Raw genomic sequence first — 10766 nt, 5'->3', positions numbered from 1 at the left:
ATTTTAAAATGTATTTATTTATTTATGTATTCATATTCATTTTATTCGGCCTTATTTCAAACTAGTTACTTAAATACACCATAATTCAAGACCTGAGTGAGAAAGACAGCAATGGGACCACAAGCAGGAAACAACAAACATATCTTAAACCTTAGAGGTCCACAGACGCGAGCGATGTTCAGTTAGTTGCAATCTTAAACTTCACTGCTGGATGCTACTAAGTCCCACTACGCACTGGTCCTTTAAAGGCTGAGTGTGAATCCTCCCTTTCAAAGCGTGAGGGAGAAACTACAGCAGCCATGAAAGGTGTGAAAAACACAATCGGCCCTATCTAGAGCCTCCAATAAGTCCTCCTAAATGTTACACACTATACCAATCTCATGTCCCTGTAGTTTTACATACACTGTCATGAATGGTTCAAGATACTTTAAGTTTAAATATCATTAATTATCCTACCTTAGGACAATAATAAAACAGATTTCTCTTTTCACCCTTATTAAAGTGTTTTTTTTAACTTGCTAAAAATGTGAAAAGACTGCATTTATTCAGTCAGTTGAGGAATGTTTATATATTTTTTTTCTTGATTTCAATAGCAAAGCTTTCACGCCAGAGCCCATATTTAATTTCCTTATCTAATCAATATCTAATTTCTTTCAGGGGAAATCCCAAATGCGTGGGAAAGTGGCCAAATCTTGTTATTGCCTAAATAGAACAATGGGAGTGTATCCCTACTTTGTTGAAGAAACATATCAAATGCTTCTTTCTACACCTCCTCCCGGTGGCTTGGCAAGCTATTGTGTATCATATAACTTTAACACTCCAGGTTTGTAGTCCAGCCTGGAATCTATTTGCACAAGAAGAAAAACTCAGTGACCCAAACAGGAGGAAAAAAACCCATTTATTTTAAAAATGTTTAATAGTTCGATAGATACCACATGATTCATGTGGTATCTATCGAACTATTAAACATGATTGTTAATCATGTGGTCCTATTTGTTAACATTAAGTAGTTATGAGAGAGGAACGTGTTAGATTTAGATCCCAGGGTTTGCTTGTGTGAGCTCCTCCTTGTCAGCCGCTGACTGTAGGTGGTTGAAAAGTACAAGGCCGTTTCCTGAAGGGTCGGCGGTGCACAGTATCCAGTGGTTATTGTCCTGCTCAGCTTTATGGGAATCCAAGAAGGTGTGGGCAGTCACCTCATACTCTTTGCCATATGTAGTCCTGCAGGGACACAACTGTTAGCCACAGAACGACAGCATAACATAACTTTTAACTGCCATTATATACATGTCCACTTGCTAAGTGGCTGTGAAAGGTTGCCTGCATCAAAATGTTCTGAATCTACATGGTGTATTTTGGCCATATTTTGACAGGAAACATTAGTTTTATTAAGATACCTCGGATGTTTTTTTGGGTTAAGAAGAGATTGATTGTTCTACTGCTACGACTAACAGTTGCCTTGACTGGGAGTAAAGAGGACACGTTTAAAAAGAAAATGAAAAATAGCCTACCACAAGACTTTATCACCCAGGACAGCGAGAGCCTGGTTTGTCTTGCAGTGTATGATCAGCACCTTCACATTAGCCTGTAAAAAAAACAAAGACTATTAATAATTGCATGTAAGGAAGCACAAAAAACACAAAGCATTCTGCATACAGTTTTTAGATTCAAACAACAGAAAATGCTAATGTTGAGACAGGTGAATAATTAATCATGAAGGTACAGGAGAGACTTACAGGAACAGGATGACCCTCGTATTCAAGCCTCTCCTGAGGGTCAAAGTGCACTATCTTCCACCATGACAGAAAGCACCCACCGTCCTCTAAGTTTACTTCTTGTAGGAAGGACTTCTTTGCACTCTTTGAATGAAATAAAAATAATATGATATTGACAGTAGGAGAAAAATCTAGTGAACAGGACAGACATCTGCAGAGTGCATGTAAGCGTTCCGCGTTTCTGCTTTGTTGAACGTCCCATCACAGCTGGTTGTTTTTCAGTATAATGCATTCTCCTTGATGCTTTTCAATACATAATTAATGGTATGACTTGATCTACCTTGTGAAAAGTTTGCAGGTCGCTCGACAAGTATAACTGAGGAAAGAAAGGAAGAGTAAACATGTAAACACACAAAGTGATATGCAAAATGCGAAGTGGACCACATTCAATTTGGATTAAACATGAATAATGACATGATATTTACGTATCTCAGCCATGAAGAAACGGCATTAAATATTAAAGGTGTAATCCATTAGTTTAATATTTCACTTCCATAATGCCTGGGTATTCAGACAGACTAAAAAAAGAACCAAAATCAAAGAAGGTGAAGATTTCCTGACTTTTAGTCCATATTATTATAATTAAATGCAACCTGCCCTGCCGGGTATTTACCCTCTTTTGAACTTTACTCCCCCGGTTTGTAACACAAGCTCTCTGTTAAAACATCAAACTCTCCAAGCCAAACTGAGATAACTTCCTTCCACAATAACCCATCATCAGGGTTATTTTCTTAGACGCCCCTCAAAGCCACGGAGGACATTACACAACTGTTTTTGTATCCTGTGTAGAACGCCTTGTGAGACACACACTGAACTCCACGTGTAAAGTCGGTGGAGTGTCCTCGTAACATAGCAGTTAGTCTTAAATAAAGTACTTAATTATATGTGTGTGTGTGTGTTTGTTAGTCCACTTACTCCCCTGGCAAAGCCACTTGTTGTTTTCAGGGCAAAACTTTGCTCAAAATGCAGAGTCGACCCTTCAGGACTGCCATCTACACTGTAGTCACACAAGCAGTGTTACAGATGTACATCTGGGACAGTTACTATATGTGTTGAGGTGTACGTTGATGTAGTTGTGTAAGGGTGTTGTGTGTGTGTACCTGGTAATGATGAAGGCAGTGCGTGTGCAGGCCTGAATAGCTCTTCCTGCACTGATTCCACATGGGGCTTGAATGCCAGGCGAAGGACTCTTCGTCAAGCCGTTAATGTCTGTGTTAATGCTCACTGCACTGCTCTCTCTGTTTTCTCCTCCCATGTTCACCAACATCACAACATCCCCAAAGTGCAATCTTCCATCATTTGTCACAGTGAGATTCACCTACACACACACACACACACACACGAGCAAACACCGTTATCATGATCGTTAACATCCCCATCATCATTGTGATATTATTTTTGTTGTTAATAGTGCTCTTAATCAGCTTAAACTCATTTTTACCGGTCTCAAAATGTGCTGTTTGAGGAAGTCTACTTTCTGGCCAGCAAGCTCACCCCTCTCTTTTTTCTCCAGATACTCTTTCTTTGCATCCTGGAGTTCAAGAAGTTCAAAGAAAAACTTTCACAATATCAATGCATCACTGTTAGGCTTTTTTTTTCTAGCTCTAAACCCATTATCTTGGCATAACCATTAAAAAAATATAGAAAATATTTTGCCATCTGCCATTTTGCTCTTTGTTACTGAATGGCCCATGCAGAGTTTCTGTGTCTTTGTGTTACTGTTTAACGCATGTGTAACTATCAATTTGCAAGTTACTGGGTGAGTCATTACAAACCCGTGCTGTGCAGACAAACTTTGCTGAAACCTTAGGCTGTTTGAATTCCTCAGCTCACACCCACATGACTTTATTCTAAATTCTGACAAACACGTTTTCAAAGATCCCAACTAAGTCACTATTAAAGGGGAAGATATTAAATGATGCACAAGTCATCTCAAATGTTCCTATTTTTGTGCAGCTATAAAGATATTTGGGTATTGAATATTTCAGGGTAGACATATATCTTCAGTGAAGACTTGGAACAAGCAGATACAGAATATGATACTGTCAGAAAATGGGGAATAAGATGATGTTTTTCAGCCGATCTTTAAAGGGAATAACAATATCATTGTATTATCACTATTAGGTCATTGCCAATCATCTTTCTTGCTCTAAACTCCTTAATAATCTAAGTATGATAAATATTGCATTCGACCCTCCTTTTTCATTAAAACTATTTTCACTTGTTAGTTTATTATCCTTCTGTATCAACCAGTAGCTAACCAGCTTTTTTTTTGTCATTATCTAATAGCTATAAGCATGTACAAACAAATTAACTTATGTTTCACCTTGACGGCCCTATAAAAAAAAGTAGGCCCACCATTTTAACTAACTGTATCATATAACGTGTAACTGGGCCTATAAATTAGCTAACGTTAAACGTTGAGAGCTATATTTTGAAACAAACCTCATACAAGCGCTGGTCCTCATACCAGTTTCCGAGTCTATTTGAGCGATAAGGTTTCACATAAGACATACTGATAGCCTTTTGTGTACTGATAAGATAAAACCTTAAAGCTACCTTTGGTGTTTGACCTGGTAAACGTAGCCCAGGTATGGTTTGTGTAGTGGTTTCTATGGTAACTGATGGTGACGGGCCAACGTCTCGTCTTCTGTCAGTTCTCGCTGATTATCGCGAGAGGGCGTGCTGGTACAGCCACTGATGCACAGTGCTTAAGAGCCAATGAGATCTCTTGATATGTCTGCTCATCCTGCTTCCTCCCATGAGCAGGATAACTGATCATGAAAAAATACTGACACACATATGTTGTATTAAAAAAGTACACATACACATACAGTTTTAAAATCACATTAAAAACATTTCCTCGTAGCTTTGGTTTTGCATTAATGTGCCCGACCAAACACACTGGTAGAAGCACATATATCCACACATGTGACTCACGTCATCATTTTTACTGTGATTATAATTATTCTCAACAACATACAACATGCAAAAACAAAATATTGAAGGTGTCTTCCTCTATTTTTAATTAGGAGAAGAATAAGGTAGTTATTAAAAGGTTCTGAATTGAGGAACTCCAGAAACGACAAAGCCTGACATCTGTTTATGTATAATCCTTCACAGTGCCTTTAAATAATAATCTCTGTGTATCAGAGTATTTACTGTTTCTTATAAGCAATTAGATTCTAACAGCTGTGATTCAGACTGAATCTGTCCATGTGTCTGCTGTCCAGTTTCCTTTTTCTCTGCTTCCGCCTGTGTGTATGCGTTAGTGGCCATTGGCCCGGCCTCTGGCTCCAGAGCCATTGATGTGACTGGATTTGTGGTTTCTTTCCATCGGTGAGTCACTGTCATCCTCCTCTGCATCGCTCCTGTCATCACCTTCCAGCTGCAGGATAAAGATGAGTCACAGAGAAGAGGTAGAAAATGAGTGTGAGTAATAAGACTTAACAAGCTTAAATAACCTGCAGAATTGGCCAAGTATTCATACATTTCTATCCTTCACGTAAATGACTATGCAAATAGAAACACATGAAAACAGACCTTGCTGAAGATACACTTGTAGAGCATTCGTGATATGAGAACAGCCCAGTAGAAGTGGAGCATCTGCAGCACCAACAACATCACATTGAAGAAGTAGTAGCCAAAGAAGGGAGCAAACTCCTCCAGTGGGTAAACCCATGTACAGTGGATCAACCTGTAGATTATTATCACATTATATCTTCACACATTACACTTAGATCTTCATCGTGCTGCACCTGTCCATTTCACACACACTTACCAGAATGGAAATATGACAAGTCTTGTCAGCATAAAGAGAAATGTGAACACCACAAACATGGCATTAGCAGTCCGGTGCCACTTGGCGTAGTTTAATACCTTTGCACCCTGTGAGGTAAAAATAGGGAATCAGATTCAGCTCTTTGTTTAAAAGGGATAGTTCATAGTCATAACGTCACTGCAGGCGGGTTCGCCATTTAGATTTAGCTTTAATCATGTAATAATACCGTACAAGAAGGACATTTTTCCTATGCTAATACAGGAGGTTGACATAATATCATGAACAATCACAGAAATTGAAGATTGAAACAGCTGCCTCCTCCTCCTACTTTAGAGATCTCAGTTGTGATCCCAAATGCTACCTGTAAATCAGTTTTTTTTAATGTATTTTAGCAGTGGGGCTAGGCAATTGCCTTCAGGTTCACTACTGTTCAATCTCAAATTCATGTTTATGCAGGAAGGGCAATACATGTGGGTTAGAGGGGGGAGCAGTTTTTCTTGTTTTGTCATCAGATTTGAGACCAGCCTTTGGCAATTTTAGCAATAAGCCAGACATCTTGGCTTTGCTACAAACTACTGACATAACTACTAAGCCACATTTTTATTTTTATGTTTTTCTTTGCAGATGTAAAAAGACAGTTTTGAAATCTTAAATGACTTTTCCAAGCCAGTCTGTTTCTGCAGAACTGTGACAATGCAAAACCATTATCTGTTAATACCACATCCAGACCTACAGTATGACAATGGATATCATGCAGATTAGCTTGCGCATGCACTGATATAAAAACAGCGCTGACCTCGAGCAGTATGTCGGCGGAGTCATGAACTGCCATCACAAGCGTCCCAATACGGATGTAGTTTGAAATCCAGGAGAAACTCAGAAGAGTCAGTGTGGCTATGTGATGAATCACCTGCTCTTTGAAGTCCTACAGTCAGACACACGTGACAGGTAAACATGCATGCATATGACATGTGGACATCCCCAATTTATTTATTATTCAAAATTTTTTAATGAGTGTAGTACATCCCTTTTATTTTACACATCTGCACACTCACCTTCCGTTTAACATCGAAAGTGAGGCTGAGGAGCAGAGAAGAGTAGAAGCCCATTTCCAAGAGATAATACCAGTACTGAGATGGCAGCATGGACTACATGGACACAGGTAAATATGTTTATTATATTGCATACTGTCATATTGTACAAGCCATCCTAATAGCAATGGCAAAAGCACTTACTTGTTTAGGGAAGCCTGCCCAAACCTCCTTCAGATTATAGAACCAAGGTTTCTACAGCCAACAAAAACAAAGAGGGAGATGAGTGTGTGTGTGGGGTGTTGAAAAAAAAAAGCCTTGAAAAAAGAGACAAGGGTAAACGTTGGCCACAAACTCATGCATGTTTGTCTGCAATGTCGACTGCCAGAGTGTGAGAAAAACCCTGAATCAGACATGGGATAGGAAGAAAGATGAGTTTCACATACCACACACAGTGAAAATGGTACACCCAAACAGGGAGACAGATGGAAGGAAGTAGAGAGAGAAAGTCAAAATAAGAAGAGAAGCAAAGCAAACAAGTTGTGCAATGGAATAAAACTGACTGACACGAGAGACAGTTACTGTGATAAAACATGGAAAAAGGCCAGAACTACTTACATCATAGAGAGCTAGGACTCCATAGACAAATGCAAAAAAATAAAACACACATCTCCAACTGTTGACAGACAAGAATAATGTCACATATTTACACTTTATATTGTTCTCACATCAGTGTATAATCACACACACACACACACACACACACACACACACACACCTAGCCTCGCAGAACCTCTTGCGAAGCCCTGGACGCTCCTGGTTCCTCCTCCTCCTGAACCAGACTTGAACTCTCCTTTCCGGCCAACTGGTCTTCTTACACAGAGACGTCACATCAGCCTGAGACAGAAGGGAAACAATCCAGTTGCTTTCCACCCTAGGATGCACACGCTCTCACACAAGTTAAACACCAGCATCAAGTTTTACTCATTGCAAAAAGAACATGTAATTTATTCTGCATCTAATTTCAGCAAAAAACAGCAAGATAAAACATTTGTTTTGACGAAAACCAACAGTTAAAGTGAAGTGACGCAGTATACAGGTATGTGAAAATATCTTAAAAGTCTAGTGTGTAACACATAGGAAGATATATTGTTAGAAATGTATTATAATAATCAGAATCAGAAATACTTTAATATTAATATTCATAGATATGTTTTCATCAGTGTATAATCAACTGAATATAACAATCTGCTGCTTTTATCTACAGATGCTGTAGGTTGCCTTCCATGGATTCCCCCATGTCGGACTGCCATGTTTCTAGTAGCCCAGAGAACAAACCAAACACTAGCTGTTTTTTGGCTGCCACCGTAGTCTCTCCTACACACTTCACAGCTCATTTTCATTCCCAGGTCGTCAAATATAGACTGCAGCGGTGTTCAGTTGGTTGCAATTTGTGATTTCATTGCTAGATGCTACTAAATCCTACACACTGGTCCTTTAATTCTTGTTAATACCACACAAAATCCTGTGCCTAAAGTGCTATGTACCATCTGTTGACTAAGATGACTGCATGTGAACAACAAATCGCCTTCGTTTTTTAGTGAAATACCCCTTTTAACAGACCTTTGATGGAACCCGTGCTTGGCTGCAGAAGTAGTTTTCTAGGACTGGGTTGGGTGCTGCAGTGAGTCGTACCCTGTCCCTGATTTCCCAAACATCAGCCAGTGGTGCGGCCAGATACCTGCAACAGCACACAAGCAACATCGCAACTGTATAACAATAATAATAATGATCTGGCACAGCACAGGCTTTCTTTCTTCCTTCTAAACACAACAGAAGTGATTCTATGGAGGTCAATGTATAACACTGCTCCTCACATCTTGTGCAACATAATCCCAGTATTCTGAAACCAGACGGTTGCATTGCTAAACTCATGGACACACATACACTCACATACCGTACTGTCTGTTCTCACCTCTCAAACAGGTATCTGACTAGGAGCATGCAGAGGGCGCAGGGCAGAGCAGCGTAAAGTTGGGAGGCTTTAGCGTAGACACGACCTTCACTGTCCTCCAGATCAGACCAGGAGACGTTTTCTGGCAGCCACAGACGCTCCCACCACAGCCATTCAGAGACGGTCTGCAACATGCTGCAGGCAAACATAGGATTCACCCATGAAACGTTGTCATACCACATGGGTAGAATGTTTTCATTTCCCTTTAATAAAACTTTGATTTTAAGACTCAAAATACAATTGAGACTAGATCAAAGTTTTGTGTGTCTATTTCTTTTTCCAATTATAGAATGAAACAATGTCAGCTGGCCAAAATAGTGCACATTCACTGCAATTATGTGGCAGCCAAACCAGTTTTTAAAGAATAAACTGAACACTGGACACAAGCTGGCAGACTGAAACAGCCACTGTAGAGCACTGGTCCACATCGACTCACAGTCAAAAACACACAACTTTTTTTGTCTTGAATCAACAGTGCTAATTTAGTTGTGTTCACAATGGGCGCTGGAAATACAATCTGGCATAATGAAAGCCATTAGTTCATAAAAATGTTGTCCTGAGATTTACATGTGTACATCGAAAAGGCAGTACAGAGGTTTTACCTTGTTTTTCTTTAAACCATTTTATTGACTAAAAAGTTTAAACATTTTTAAAGTGTTGTTAACAATCATCAAATATGCTATAAATTATCCTAGCCATTCAAATGTATGCAAAAACCATGAATGTTATTTAATGTAATCTCATTTAGAACTTAGTATGGCATCATTACATAGACTGACTTTCTCTCAGCACCCCCAACTCTGACTTATTTCTGTCTGTCTGCCACGACCACCTATTGGTCTCTGATAGGACAACTGCTCTGTGGACATGCAGTCATGAACAAAGTGAGAAACTGGGAGATGGAGAACTACAATAGATATCAAAGGGCAAGAAAGATAAAGAAGGTTGAGGAGCAATTCAAAGAGATAAAGTCCTTTTAGTTGTGGACTCTGCCCATAACAGTGTAGATAAAAACATGTTATTTGAGCAGTTAGAAAACAACTTTTAAAATGTCCAACCAAAGTTAAAAAATAATTATAAATATTTGCTCTGATACGTTGAATTATTCACTAGGATACAGTATAACTCATATTAGTTTGTCCTTGAACCCCAATATAAATCAATATGTCAACATGGGAAAACACATACATACCTGCAGGCACTGGTGTCTTGACAAGTTCCTACAGAAGAGAGGGAAGCTAAGGCAGAGGGTGGACAGAGTGTGTGTGACTAAAGTGTTCACTTTTAAAGTTTTTATATTCAGTCCTTTGTCAGTTACAGGATACATCCATTAATGTATGCACATGCCCATGTATACACACACACACACACACACACACACACACTCACCTTCAGTATGCCCACTGTGAGACGCAGTGTTTTCCAGGGACCTGTCTATGTGAAGCCAGTCTGTTACTCATACAGTTTGTGGACTGCACTTATCCACATCAGATAACAGCCTCATTAGATCCTATATGTTCGCTCTTTCGGCTATTGTGGAGCCATTCTTCAAAGACTGCGTAAAATGTTTTAAAAGAAGAAGACATATATTGACTCATGAGCTTGTGCTTTCCCTGATCTGTATGATGTACCTCACTGTGTGTGAGGCTCCAGTGAGCATGTTGTTTTTGTGTGTCTGGTCGCTCACCTGGTTAGAGACTGGGATCCTTCCCTCCCACTGTCTAATCTTGTGATCACACCCTTGTAGTTGCAGCAAGACCTAAGATTACCTCAGCACTGGAAACTCCTAATTGCCGTTGAAACATTTAGCATTTTTAAGCTGTAAATGGTATAAGCTGCAGAAGTCATCACTGCGTGCGATTGTTGGCGTACCCTCACCTGCAAGAATTCCCTTGGAAGCCCCCACAAAGGGCCCATTCATTGGTGTGGCAGGAGAGGAGGAGCCAGTGCAGGTTATGGATAGAGGAGAAAAGGGAACTTTCACACAGTGAAACATCACTCTGCATTAATGGCTGCCTGGGTTAATAATAAAACATATCAATACGAATCAAGTGACCTTGGTTACAATTAACTCCCTTCTCTGGTCAGTTTCTGTTGTTGAAAATTTGATTTGATTTCTGGTTTATGACCAAGTGGAAGAGTTTTCTTTTTAATACTTTTGTAGG

General features: G+C 39.5%; 2 protein-coding genes across 7 annotated transcripts; both read right to left on the bottom strand.

Moving 5' to 3' along the window:
* Positions 1-880: 880 nt before the first annotated feature.
* cfap161 (cilia and flagella associated protein 161) lies at positions 881-4409 on the bottom strand. Its single transcript, XM_051382469.1, has 8 exons — positions 4221-4409; positions 3217-3306; positions 2876-3093; positions 2691-2772; positions 2056-2091; positions 1737-1859; positions 1512-1585; positions 881-1221 (listed from the first exon to the last, which is right to left on the bottom strand). Exons 1-8 carry the CDS (start codon positions 4287-4289, stop codon positions 1035-1037), a joined length of 879 nt encoding a protein of 292 aa, XP_051238429.1. The 5' UTR covers positions 4290-4409; the 3' UTR covers positions 881-1034.
* Positions 4410-4564: 155 nt separating this feature from the next.
* On the bottom strand, positions 4565-10494 carry cers3b (ceramide synthase 3b). 6 transcript variants are annotated; one of them, XM_051382463.1, is made up of 13 exons: positions 10289-10494; positions 9991-10156; positions 9794-9839; positions 8563-8736; positions 8211-8328; positions 7366-7484; positions 7206-7263; positions 6792-6842; positions 6612-6704; positions 6353-6481; positions 5557-5663; positions 5319-5472; positions 4565-5163 (listed from the first exon to the last, which is right to left on the bottom strand). In XM_051382463.1, exons 4-13 carry the CDS (start codon positions 8733-8735, stop codon positions 5044-5046), a joined length of 1122 nt encoding a protein of 373 aa, XP_051238423.1. In that variant the 5' UTR covers position 8736; positions 9794-9839; positions 9991-10156; positions 10289-10494; the 3' UTR covers positions 4565-5043. The 6 variants fall into 6 exon arrangements, with proteins under 6 accessions (XP_051238423.1, XP_051238425.1, XP_051238428.1 ...); XM_051382465.1 differs by having other exon boundaries at positions 9991-10035; XM_051382468.1 differs by having other exon boundaries at positions 9794-9821; positions 9991-10035.
* Positions 10495-10766: the final 272 nt, after the last annotated feature.

This window comes from Dicentrarchus labrax, unplaced genomic scaffold, assembly GCF_905237075.1.
Source record: "Dicentrarchus labrax unplaced genomic scaffold, dlabrax2021, whole genome shotgun sequence".
NCBI lineage: Eukaryota > Metazoa > Chordata > Actinopteri > Moronidae > Dicentrarchus > Dicentrarchus labrax.
Note: the sequence above shows the minus strand (reverse complement) of the source record. Positions and strands in the feature narration are given on the sequence as shown.